This window comes from Phocoena phocoena, chromosome 6, assembly GCF_963924675.1.
Source record: "Phocoena phocoena chromosome 6, mPhoPho1.1, whole genome shotgun sequence".
NCBI lineage: Eukaryota > Metazoa > Chordata > Mammalia > Artiodactyla > Phocoenidae > Phocoena > Phocoena phocoena.
This window is the reverse complement of record NC_089224.1, coordinates 113,455,322-113,468,186: the sequence shown is the minus strand read 5'-3', so window position 1 is coordinate 113,468,186 and position 12,865 is coordinate 113,455,322. Positions and strand designations below refer to the sequence as shown.

The following is a 12,865-nucleotide window of genomic DNA, read 5'->3' as shown; positions in this document are numbered from 1 at the left end:
TTGGGGCTGGGACTGGGCGAAGAGGCGGGGAGGACAGACGCTGGCTCCAGGGTTCTGCAGACATACCCACTCGTCAGGACCTCGGCCTAGGAGAAGGGAGAAAGTTCTTTTCTTTCCAGCATGGTGCTTTGTACCCAGTAGAAACCTAAGAAGTGGATTCTCAAGAAGGCACTCAGTGGGGTGCTTCCCACAGCCCTGGAGACTTCTCAGGATCTGAGGAGGGGCGTTTCTCCAGGTCGGGAAGGACGGAGGCCTCTCGCCAGGCCTGGGATGGGGCAGGGCAGGGGCCTGGAGCCGGGGATGCACAGTTAGATACAAGCACAGCAGAGGGTGGAGCAGTGCAGCTTGGCGGGGGGCCCCGCGCTTCCAGCCTTCTTGTTGACCTTGGGCAGCAGCAGGACGAAGGCCATGGCCAGGGCACAGTGGTAGAAGCTGTGGACGTAGGTGTAATCCCAGTCCTGCAGGGGAGACGGAGGACCGGTCTGCGGCCTCAGCCCCCGCCCTGAAGCCCAGCTTCCCTCCCACGGCCCCTGCCCCACCCTGGGTCCTCAGCTCTGTGCCTCGGCTGCAGGCCTGGCGTGACATGGCACCTGCCAGTAACAGGGGCTCCTCCCCAACCCCCTGGCTTGTCCTCGGGAGTCTGGCCAAGTCCCCTCCTCCAAGAAGCCTCCCTTCACCATCCAGCCCGTGGTGGCCTTTCCCTCCACCAAACCCCTAGATCACCGAAGGTCTGCGCCGATTCACTGGGCCTTTGATGATGCGGCTGGGGCTCCTCCCTCCCCCCTCCCCCAGCACATCCCTCCGCCCCGTCTCCCCTCTCCCTCCCTCCTCCAGGTGTGCCCCCTTCCGGGCTGTGCACCTCATCAGATGCAAGCCCTCTGTACTGACCCCCCCGACACAGCCCCGCGATGCCAGGGGTGCCAGGGAAAGACCAGACCGTGACTGGAGGGAGGTGCACGAGTGGGGCGCTGCTGGAGCCCCCGGGAGGGGCGCGGCCCCGTTCGGCACCCGGCCAAGCAGGCTGGTGCTGACCTGCTGACCGGAGCCCTCGTGGGTGGGCTGCTTCCCAGTCCCCCGCCAGGTACCTCAAAGAAGAAGCGCAGCATGAGAGCCAGGGCCCCAAAGCAGAGGCCGGGGCCTATCTGCTGGGTGTACACGCTCTTGTCAGGATACAGGCGCCTCGTCTCCTTCATCTGCTGCAGCTGCGGGGAGAGGGGCCAGAGGAACACTCTCAGTCCACAGCCTTGGGCACCTGCACCCTGGCATCCTCAGGTGGGAGATGGGGCTCAGGGAGAGGCCTGGACGCATCTGGCCCAACGGCTGCAGGACCCAAGGGAGACCCCGCCTGGGTGATCGGGCCGTGGACGCCCTGGGCATTTTGACCCCACAAGGACCCCCTGCCCCGTCTGCCTCTTGGGGTGAAAGAAGGCCACCCTTTCCAGCCAGAGGAGAACCCGAGGGGACCAGACACGTGGTTATCTACAGCAAAGGGGTATTGGCGGTGTGGGACCTGCCCGCCGGCGTGGCTGTGGCGGGTGGGAGATGAGTGCGGCCAACCCTGCGAGACCTCCAGTCACTTTCAGAGTCGACAGACTCATCGTAGCATTTACTAGACACACCCGACCGGCGTGTGGAACCTGCCATTCCTCATATGCTGATACCTAGAGTAAGGCTCAAGTAGGAGTGGAAACGCGTGGGTTCACATACACTAAAAAGGTGACGTAAGTGCGGGTCCACATCCTGAAAACCCAAACCTTCGGGGCCAAGGCCTTTCAGCACACAGGATGTTTTGGATTTCAGCAAGGTAAACGGTCGCACACATCGTGGACGGTGGATGCCCAGGCGGGTGGGGCAGCTCCCCATAATTGCACTGCCCCCCCCCGCTCCCCCCCTGCCAGCGGATCACACAGAGACCACGAGTGGCTTCATGCTGGGTCAGGGCAGGTTTCGTCACCGAATGAATTCTGAAACGATGCCTGATTTTTCAGTTTTCTGAAATTTCCCATTGCTGGTGAGGAATCAGGACCTGCAATGTCACGGGTGGTGTGTGGGTGCAGCTAGGGGAGCGTGACTCTGGGGGCAGCCGGCTGAGGCCCGGAAGCTGTCCTCCAGCCAATCCTGCCCCAGGTGGCACCCGGGCCCTGCTCCGCAGCCCCTTCACCCATCTCTCTCCACTTCCTGTCCCTGAGAGTTGCTCAAGAAGGGGCAGGCCTCCGCGAGAAAAACTCAGCCCTCATTCCAGGAAACAACTGTCCTTGAAAAGCCAAAATCAACTCCACATTTAATGGTCTAGAAAACACCATTTGAGCCCCAGATGCAGGCAGCCAGGAAGCCCTCTCGGTTCCTGTGGTGCTTCGTGGGGACACTGGCGAGTGACCGCTCTTCTGGCTAATTAGAATCCAGCCCAGGCCAAGGTCTGCTGGAGGAGCGGCCTTCCAGGGCACAACTCGGGAGCCTTTATCCCACTTCCTGCCAGGGAGGGAGCGAATTATCAGCACGGAGAGCGCTCTGTGTTTACGCATTCCAGAATGTTAATTAACGTGGCCCTTCCTGGTCCAGACAAGTCAGACCCCAGCACACTTCCGCCCCTCTCCGAGGGGCCTCCTGGGTCAGCGCGGGGCCAGCTTGGCTTCCCCAAGATGTGGTGAGAAAAAGGCTCCTGCCCTTCTGCTTGGAGTCAGGACCTGGCCTCACGCTTGTCCTGCCGTGACATCTTGTTAAAATGCTGACCTCTGAGCCTTGGTCTCTTCACCAACCAACTGGCAGACTAAATCCTCCGCTCTCTGGGCGGAGAGAGGAGTGGGGCGAGTTTGGAACGCTCGCCACCAGAGCTTTATTTTCCCTCCCCGGTCTGCACCTTCTGCACCAGCTGCCCAGCCCCGACCTCTTTCCCCTGAGAACCGCCCTCCTGCTTCCCAGGGCTTTGTTCTGGTCCCCGCGAGGCTCAGCTCCTTCCCTGCCCTGGGGGCCCAGGAAGTACGCCTGGGAGCACCCTGCCGGAGCATCCCTCTTTCACTTGGGCTGGTCTGAGTGGGTTTCAGTCCTTGCAGCCAGGAGGGCCTTGTTATGACAGAGGGTGCAGGGAGGCCTGAGGACCACGTGTAGAAGTCCTCGTGGTGCCAGGCCCCTGGGTGCCCAGCCAAGGGCCATCAGTCTGGCTCAGCCTGCTTCCATGCCCACGAGCAGCTCCACCTTCCGGTCGGCCTCACACACGTCCTCCCTCTTCATCTGAACCGGGCTCAAGCCTCAGCCCCTCCAGGACATCTTCCCAGATTAACCCAGGCCACTTCCGATTGATACTGCTTCTCTAAACCAGCCATTCTCTTCAATAATAATAATCATGGCAATAATAAATAGCTCGGCACATTAGAAGCCAGGTTCCGTGCCAGTCCTTAAGTGCATTACCTCAGTTAGTCTAAGAACCAGCCCTATGAGGTCAGTACTGGACTGTAACACCCACTTTACAGATACGGAAACTGAGGCAGAGAGGTGAAGTAACTGGGGTCAGGTCCAGAGCTAGTGAGTACAGACGTAAAACAAACCAGGTTTGCATGGCTGGGGCACCCGACGGTCATTTTCTATGTGTCAGCTGAGGCCCCGTGTCCAGCCTGCCAACCCACGTGGCGGGAGGTAGATGGAGACCCCAAGGGGGAGGAGTCACCGTCAGGGGAGGGTGCCCCTGACCGTAGGGCTCGCACAGTACGTACCCACTTGGCCGCGATGATGAGGACGGCTGTGCCGATGGGGCCCGAGTACACCCCGTAGCCCCAGCGGTCATGGTAGATCCGCACAGCGATGGTCAGGACGCCAAACATCACTAAAGCCGACCGCTTGGGCTCATCGAAGTCGGCCAGTGCTGCCAGGGAGAGAGCCGGGTGAGGTGAGGGGCCTCCCGTGCCCCTCCTGGCCGCTGCTCTCCCAGAGGCCCTCCCTTTGGGGTCCGGGTGTGGTGTCCCCTCCGCCAGGGAGACCCCGTGGCCCAGCCTGGGCCCCGCCAGGTCTGAATCGCAGCTGATTTTAAAGGACAAGCTGACTGCTGCCTTCCCGTGGACAGAGCAGCCCGGGTTAGGCTGGCAGGAAGCTGCTCTAACACAGAGATCAACGGGTGGTGTCCGGGAAGGAATCTCTCCCACGGGACCACTGGGACGAAGACACGAAGACCACAGCTAGGACACGAGAAAGATTTGGGTCCCTCACGGGCCTGCGCCCGTAGCAGGAAGTCCCGCCGTCTAATGGGGACCGTGCGTCCCGACGTCGCCGCGAGTCCACAGTAAGTGAAGAACGGTCTCAGAACCACGTGGTTTTGAATGGTCCCATCTTCATGAAGACCTGAGCTAAAAATTGTGTGTGAGCCTCGAGAACAGTCTTGGGGGCGCAGACCCTGAACTACAAGTGGCTGCTCTCCGGGGGCAAAGGAGGGGGCCGAGCGCTTCCTTTTTTCCTCTGTACGCCTCTGCTCAGCCTGTCAAAACGAGCCTTTGCTAAATGTGCGATTTTAAAAGGTTACGGAAAGTGGGAATCAAGGCACTTAAGTGCTGCGTCTACCTTTTCACAGACTGAGCACCACTCTGAACCTCCGGGTAAGGAAGGAGGTTCTCAGAGATGAGAGAGGTGGCTGGGAGGCGGTCGGCGGGCTCGGCTGGCTGAGTGCAGGGCGGGTGGCGGGGCCCCAGGTCCCCGGCGCGGGGCTGGGCTACCGGGGGCGGCCACTCACCCATCAGTGACACCCACATGCTCAGGGCCGTCCCGTAGACGCTGAAGTACTCCAGGATGTCGTGGCGCAGGAAACAGAGAACCGACAGGCCGGGCCCATTGCAGGCGTGGTAGAGCTGCCGGGAAACCCACAGACGGTCGCTCAGCAGGGAGAGGAGAGCTCTGGAGCCCCGGGGCCGTGCCTGGGCCCCGAGCCACAGCCCCATGAGCTGGGACCTCGGGCAAGTCACTGAATGGCCCCACGGCTCTCTTCCCATCTGAAACATGGGGACGCAGTGGACTACTCCCCCACAGGGTCTTGCGGATGAAGCCCGCCGAGGTGAGGACCCTCCCGTGTGATCTACATATTCCCTCAACATCCAGGTCTGCTGAGGCTGGAGCCTTTTTCCTTGGGTACCGCTCTGCCCTGCACGGGCCAGTGGGGCCTTCTCTCCCACAATTTACCCCTCTGACCACCAGGCATCTGAAGCCCTGGGGGGCTTGCGAAGACTCAGGTGCCTGAGCCTGCCCTGTGGGTTGCCCCCTCAGCAGGTCGGGGTTGGGGGTCGGAGGTTTGTTTCTTTAAGAGGGTCTCGGGCTGATCTCGGGATGCCGCCAGAAGGGAGCCCGCTTTGAGAACCACCCGCCGGCAGCCCTCAGTTTTTTTCTCTAAAGTGAGGACAGATCGCAGAGACACCCCCCCCCGCCCCCCCCTCCCCCCCCCCGCCCCGGGCAGGTGCTGAAAGCAGCATCCTCCTTGCCCTCCTTCCTCCCCCACACTCCTATAGTTGTCTGCCAGATACCTAATTTAATAGCAATTTTAAAGCAAAATGTCTGTATTTTCAAAGCTGTCAACTTATTTCTGGACAACCGTCTCCTTTCGCTTACACATTTCATCATTTTAAGTAATATTTAATGACATGATGTAATTATTTTGACAAGCTCAAGGGCATAAACAAGCTTGGAGCCCAGCACAGTCGACGCTTGGTTAGCCCAGCTCAGCTGGATGGAGAGGCGTGCAGGACAGCAGCCCACATCTGGAGGTGCCAGGGATGCTACGGTGAGAGCAGGGGTGGTGAGAGCCCTGGGTCATCTGGTGAGTTGAGCAAGTTGAGGTCGATTTAGAGCTTCCACTGGCTGCAACTTCATGTGAACTAAAGCTAAGGTGCATCGAGGAGGCATTAACAGAGATGTAGCGTCCAGAACAGGGGAGGACACGGTACTGCTCCTCTCTGTCTGGTCAGATCCCCCCCCCCCCCCCCCCGCAGAGAGCTGTGCTGAGCTTCGGAAGCTGCACCCTTTGAAGTGCCACTGGCAAAGAACAGGTTGGAGGGAAGGAATCAGGCGGTGGATATGACTGTTTAGCTCAGCAAAGAGAAGCTTCAGGTGGGGCATGATCAAGGTGCTCACATCTCCAGGATAGAGGAGGGAGAAGAACACTTGTTCCCCATGGCTCCGGCAGGCAGAGCCAGGCCCTGTGAGTGACATGGATTCTCTTCTCCTGCCCTCCGGCTCCTTCCAGAACTACTTCTCCTCCACCCCCAGCTGAGCCCTGCTGTCTCTGTACCCATTGTCTCTCTTGCATAGCACAGATCGCGATGTACGATTAAAGGCTTAATCACTCTGAGATTCTGGACGCGGTCTGTGCCCTGTCACCCGCCTCGTCCCAGCCTAGAGCTGGCTTACAATCGGCCAAGTGTTTGCCTGTGAATGCAGCGTCAGGGAGGCTTTGGAGCGGTTTGAAGGAGAGCTGGCCCAGGAGGGGCTTTTCCCCCCAGGCCCTCGGTTCACCCCTGCTGGAGACTCAGGGGGGAACCACCTGCCAAGGATCAGGGCGAAGCAGCAGTGGGCCCTCAGCCTCTGTGCCCGCGAGGTCTCCCTCCCTCTTCCGACCGAGCAGACCTGGCTCTGCGCGGCGCTGGTCGGGGGCACGGGGGGCAGGTGGCTGGATGCCTGGCAGGAGAGGGTGCGGCTTCCGGAGGCCGGCCTGGCAGGTCCCGGCCGTGAGCTCTGACAAGCGGCGGACTGCCCCTAGGGCTGGGGTGGAGGGCCCCTGTCAAACGGGGACGAGAGCCCCTGCTCCGTGGGGTGGGCCAGGGGACTCCATGCGACACGACACGCAGCACGGGTCCAGCAGCTGTCACAGGACGGTCCCGGTGGGAACACAGAAGACTCCACACAGGAGGCAGAAGTGGCGATGATGCCGCTGGGGGCTCTGGGAGAAGGGGCCTGATTGTGTCTTTAGGCCGGGCACACTTGTCGCCGGACGCAGCTGTCCCTGCCACTCTGGCTGGGCGGGGCAGGGCGGGGTGGGCCTCTGAGGCCAGCCGCAGAGGCAGCTGTGGGGTCAGCTCAGTCCCGGTGGGGAGGGGTGGCCTGGCGGTGACTGTGGTTTCGGGGGCGGGGTCCAACATGGGCCTGGAGGACAAGACCCCGGCTCCTCTCCCCGGCCCTGGGCCCTTGTACCCACAGAGAAGCCCCCTGTCTGCCCGGCTCTGGTTCCTCATCTGCCGGGCAGACCTCCTGGCCCTCACCCAAGCTGGGGTCCCGTGAGCAGCAAATGAAATGGCTTTCGACAAGATTCCTTGAAGGAGCCGGGAGGCCCTGCTGCCCGGGGAGGCCCTGCTGCCCGGGGTTGAGGGGGGCCCACGCACGGCTGGCACTGCCACACGGAGTCCGGGAACCCTCACCTTCCCCGAGCACGCTTCATCAGGGAGTTGGGTTTAAACCAAGGCTGGGTCTGATGGAAGATGATGGAGGAAAAGAGAGTGGGGCCCCTCTGGGGGTCCAGCGGCAAGGGTGGGTGGAAGGAGCCTCAGAGGCTCACAGACAGGGAGGCAGGAAGGCACTAAGATGTAGAGAGATGGTGGATGGCTGGCTAATGAGTCAGGTAGGGAGGTGATTGATTAGATATAGGTATAGATGACGGATTAGAGAGATAGGTCATAGATAGGTAGGTAGACAGACAGACAGAAGCTAGAGGGATGGATAGACAGGGCCAGAGAGACACACGAGGGCAACAAAGCTAGGGACGGACACCAAGAAATTTACAAAGAGAGTAAATTCCGTGAGGATATGGCTCCAGAAATCCAGAGAGAACCAGACACAGAGCGAGCCAGTATGAGAAACACAGAGGGAAAGAGACCCACAGGGAGACGGGGGAGGGGGACAGAGAGAGAGAGAGAGACAGACAGCCAGACATATAAATAGAAAGAGAAAGAAGGACTCAGAGAGAGACGTAGGCCCCAAGAAGGAGAGACAAGCCGACGTGAGCAGGCCCTGCTGAACTGAGGCCAGCTGCAGAATCCTGGAACCAGATTCCCCCGGCCCTACACGTTCCCTGAGCCCTGCGAGCCCCCTCCTGGGCCTGGAGTACCAGGGAGAGTCGTGGTGGGGGGCGGGGGTGAAGAGGGGAGCTGGAGCCAGGAGGAGCCTTGGGTGGTTGGCAAGAAAAGGGGGATCTTGGAGGGGCTTGTCCCTGGCACACTGTGGGCTTGGTCTCGCACACACCAATCCCAGAGTGACTTCCTGCCACAGCTGGGGAAACTGAGGTCCAGGAAGGTGAAGGGGGGCCCACAGCCCTCTCTCCTGGTCTCTGGGCTCTTTCCTCCACCTCCCCATCATCACTTTTCTTCATCACCCGATACAGCAAAGTGGTGGAAAGACAGCCCCTGTCCTCCGTCTCTGGGAGGGCCCCCGGGTGGGTCCTATCCCCAGGGCCCCGGACTTACCGCCACAAAGAACATGGTGAAGAGGTAGACCATGGCCTCCATGTGGAACTGCCTCTTGGCAGCAATGCTGACCGTGGGGAGGAAGACCAGGCTGCTGAGTGTGGGTAGGAGCAGTTTGGCCACCAGAGTCCCCATGGGCTGGGGGGGAGAGGTAGGTGCAGGCCTCCCGGGTCTCCAGGGCAGAAAAGCGAAAGGGAGAAGGCCCGCTCCTTGCACCAGGGGCTCCGGTGGCAGCTGTGGTTTAAATGCCCTGAAGAGAGGCAGGGGTGTGCGCACACGTGTCCAGGAGCACGTGGAGAGGGTTCAACAGCTGATGTACCATGTGATCAGCACTTGTCTCTGATTTTTTTTTTTTTTTTGGATAGGTCAGAGTTGTCCAGTCAAGGAGACCGTCCTTCTTTTCTCCGAGGCAGCAACTTCGGAGAAGAGTCCGTCCCCACGAGCACGATCGCCGATGTCCAGCCACTTTCCATCCTGGCCCCGGGCCCCTCCCCGAGGTGCTCCGGAGTCCAGAATGAGAGCGGACTCTGCCGCCTGAGTCAGGCTCCACAGGAGGCAAGAGGTCAGAGAACACAAGGTTCAGCAGATTCTAATCACTAAAAGGACCCTGTAGATAGGTCTCCCAATTTACCAGCCCACAGGCATGTCTGACTCCCCCGCTGTTGCCCCAAACAGACTTCCTTGGTAACTAAACAGATGAAACTAACATTCTTTTCTATTTGGTTACATAGTTTCAAACCTGAAGTACACAGAACAGGACGATCTCTACCGGTGTCCCCAGCGCAAGGGGGATGCTAGCCCTCTCAGCATTCCTTGGCCTTCAGGAAATTACCTTCCTGTGTTGAAGAGGCCTGGGGGAACTGGCCAGCATGGTCCCCCCTACACCGCCCCGTTATCCTCTGGCCAAGGAACGATGGGAGTGTGTGAGCTACCCAGGCCAATTCTCTCTCCCTGGAGGGACTGCTTGATTCATTGCTTGACTGATTAATTCTTTTGTTTATTTGTTGCCAGCAAAAGGACAGCTTTTATTCCGTTTTGTTTTTCATCATGATATAATGGTGTCGCCTACAACAAGATGCACAGATTTATCATGTACGGTTCGATGAGTTTTGACATGTGCTCTGTGACCACCCCTGCGTCCCTGTGACTCCAGGACAGCCCTCGAGGCCCCAGCAGGGGCAGCCACTGTTCAGGTTTCTGCCACACGCTTGACTTTGCCTGTATAAATGGACTCACGCGGTGTGCACTCTTTCGGGCTGGCTTCTTTCACTGCCCCGGAATGTCCCTGAGATTCAGTCACGTTGTGTCCAGTGGCTTGTTCCTGTGGTCGCTGGGTGGCTACGCGGGATTTTGTTCTCCTGGGAATTGGAATCTGGAGTATGGGAACAGCGGGGGCGAGGCCAGGAGGTGCCCACGCATGTCGGCGCCTCGAGGAGAGGCTGCCGGCTTGTCCCACGCCCCCTGGGCCCGCTTGACCCACCTTTCCTTCCATCTGGGAGCTCCCTCACACCTTTCCAGAAGTCTCTTTTTTTTTATCATACGTTGGCTGGGGGCCATATCTGCTGTTTGCCATGAAAAGTCCCATTCAGTACGCGTGGTCACGTCATTCTTCTGCTCAAGCGCCTTCCAAGGCACCCTCAGCCCTCAGCGTGAAGTCCAAGTTCTCCGGGGATCGTGGGGCCACCCCCGCCCAGCCCTGTCCCCCACAGCACACCCCAGCCTCCACGGTACGCTCGGACCCCGCCCCTCCTCCCGGCCTCACCCCCTCCTCCTCTGACATCTGTGGGGACGGGTCCCCACCCGGCTCAGGCAAGCTGGGGTGCTCTGCGCTGGCCCCCAGCACGCCACTCGTTCCCGTCCGGGCCTCCAGCTCTCTGTGTCGTGCGGTTGGTGCGGGGCTGCTTGGGGTGTGTGCCCACTGCTCGACTGGTCAGCTCACCACCCAAGTCCGGGGCCAGGCCTGGCACGTGGTGGGTGGTCAGCAGACACTGGCTGAATGAATGACTCTGTGAAAAGAATGAATGAAAGGCCAGGGAGGCGGGGCTGCAGGGCATTTCAGTCTGGCACTTAGGAGCCCTGTTCCCTCTCCAAATGGGAAAACGAGATCGTGCCGTGTGTGCAGCTCTGGGTAAGAGGCAGGCGACCCCCTGCAAGCTGGTCATGGGGGCCCCGATCATCCCGGCCCGCCTCTCCACACCCCGCTTCTGCCCAGCCCCAGCCCCCAGCCCCAGCTTCCAGGAGGGGTAGAAATCGTGTGGCGAGGAGATGGATTAGAGGTCAGGTGCTAGGAGAGAACTGTCCGGAGCGGTAACCCCGCTCAGGAGCAGGAAAACATTCCACAGTTGGTTTTGTGCATGACTCTGTGTGTGTGTGTGTGTGCGTGTGTGCGCGTGTGTGTGCGCGCGCGCGTGTGTGTGTGCGTGTGTGCGTGCGTGCGTGTGTGTGTGTGTGTGCGCGCGCGTGTGTGTGTGTGTGTGTGTGTGTGTGTGTGTTTTGCAGCTGTAAACTCCAGGGCTGGGGCTGCAAGCTTGGGGAGGGGAAAAAGAGAAGGGGGAGGTGATGGAGGAAGCAGGAGGGGAGCCGCACATGTGTTGTAACCATTAAGGACCAAGGGGGCCGAGAGGGGCTGCCCCAAAGCGGGGAGACAGGTGGCCAGCCTGGGGGCGGGGGTGGCCCAAGGACCCCCCCACTGAAAGGCTGGGACTTGAGCAGCGCTTTGGGGGAGGGCGGAGCGTAGAATGGGGGTCGGGGTGCAGCCTGTGTGTGGCTCCCGTCGCAGACCTGGCCGCCTGGAGACAGGCCAACTGGCTCGGGGGAAGGCGTCCAGCTCTGAACAGGACTTAAAGGACCCTCGGTCCTCACTGGGACCAGGGAAGCGATTGGCCTGGGGAGCTGGGTGGGGCAGAGTAGAAGAAGCAGGCCGGTTGCTGTGGGGGTGCTGTGCCCCCAGGCACAGGGTAGGGGGAGCCGGATCGGGCTGCGCTGGGAGGCAGCAGAGACGTGCTCTGGCCTCCCCGTCTTCTGGGCTCCGGTGGTCCCGCCAGCCGACCGGCCGGCCTCCGATACCCGACTCCACCCCACCCACACCGGCTGGTGCTTGGGCCAAAGGGGATGCCACAGGCGGTGAGCCCTCCTTCTGCCAGGATGCCCTTGCCGGGCTTGCCTCCGCGTTAATATTAGCCCTGGGCCTCTCCTGCCCCCTGGTGCGGGGGAGCTCTCCATTCGAACCCCTGTGTGTGTCTGAAAACCATTTACACACACAGACATTCATTCAGGGCCAGCATGTGCCGAGCTCTCTTCCTACTTTGTCCCTTTGGGCCGTGCCAGCAGCTGGAGGCGGGGGGGTGGACGTCTCTCTCTCCCCATTTTACAGAGGAGGAGGCTGAGGCCGGGAGAGGAGGGAGACTGGCCCCTGGCGTATGCTCCTCGCCAAGGCCCCCAGGCGCATCCCTCCTCTCCCCAGCAGGTGGCGCTGGTCCCAACGGGACCTGGCAGGGCCTGTCCCGGGCAGGGTGGGGGCCGCTGGCGGGGCAGCCACAGCCTGGGGAGCAGGGAGTGGGAGCCGTCCCGCCCACCCTCCCCTCCCTCGGGCCCCTCGGCGTGGAGAAGGCTGGTTTTATAGAGGTGCTGAAATGCCCGGAATGCCACACGGCTCCCACCTCCCGGACAGCTGTCTGTCTGCTCAGCCGGCCCAGCAGAGCGGGGCCAGCTGCTGCGTTTGCGTCCTCCACGTTTTGAACACCCGACCCGCAGCGCCAGAGCGCGGCACAGCAGCCCTTGGCTCTCTGTGTAGCGACCCACTGAGGCCCTCCTGCCCCTGGTGGGAGGGGGTCTGGGTATCGATGCTCCTGATTCCTCCCGTGGGGGTCCCCAGGCTGGAGTACCATCCGGGGCCTCTGCAACTGAGGTTGTGACAACATTCGTGTTGTCCTCAGCTAATGACTGGAAATGAGCAGCTCCAGCTGCCTCTGGTGAGCCGGGCAAGGGCCCCGCCCCTTCTTAGCTCTGGAGCACCTCGTCTCTGTCTCATAGTGTCGCGGAGGGCATAGGGACAGGCCCTGCGGCAGCGGAGGGGCTGTCCCGGCAGGAGGTGACCCCCCGCACAGCCGGGCTCGGCCTGCGCGCCTCGGCAGGCAGTGAAATTCAGGAGCTCAAGGACGCAGCTCCCGCCAGCCCCACTGCCCCTTGCCCGGCAGTGGTCTGTCCCTGGAGCGCCAGCGGCAGGCTTACTTCCCAGCCCTGACAGGGCCTCCCGGGGCCCTGTCCTTGCTCCAGATTTGGGGACAAAGGAGGCTCTTTCTAAATACCCCAAGTCCCCCCACTCGAACCTCGAGACTTGGCCTAATAGAAAATGCCAGTGCTGACAAAGAGGGAGGGGGAGGACTCTGTTTTGTGGTCTGGCCTGCTGAGCTCCAGTGGTCTGTGGGGGTGGGTCCTCCCTA

General features: G+C 60.9%; 1 protein-coding gene across 1 annotated transcript; it reads right to left on the bottom strand.

Moving 5' to 3' along the window:
- Positions 1–308: 308 nt before the first annotated feature.
- On the bottom strand, positions 309–8,558 carry MYMK (myomaker, myoblast fusion factor). The gene is made up of 5 exons (XM_065879714.1): positions 8,424–8,558; positions 4,715–4,829; positions 3,708–3,856; positions 1,086–1,202; positions 309–458 (listed from the first exon to the last, which is right to left on the bottom strand). Exons 1-5 carry the CDS (start codon positions 8,556–8,558, stop codon positions 309–311), a joined length of 666 nt encoding a protein of 221 aa, XP_065735786.1.
- Positions 8,559–12,865: the final 4,307 nt, after the last annotated feature.

What these genes read in the sequence shown, in the direction of transcription:
- MYMK (XM_065879714.1), bottom strand. Translation starts at nt 8,558, where the DNA reads ATGGGGACTCTGGTGGCCAAACTGCTCCTACCCACACTCAGCAGCCTG. An exon ending in TCACCATGTTCTTTGTGGCG is followed by an intron (nt 4,830 to 8,423) that starts GTAAGTCCGGGG and finishes GTTTCCCGGCAG; the next exon opens with CTCTACCACGCCTGCAATGG. An exon ending in TCATCATCGCGGCCAAGTGG is followed by an intron (nt 1,203 to 3,707) that starts GTACGTACTGTG and finishes CTCTCCCCGCAG; the next exon opens with CTGCAGCAGATGAAGGAGAC.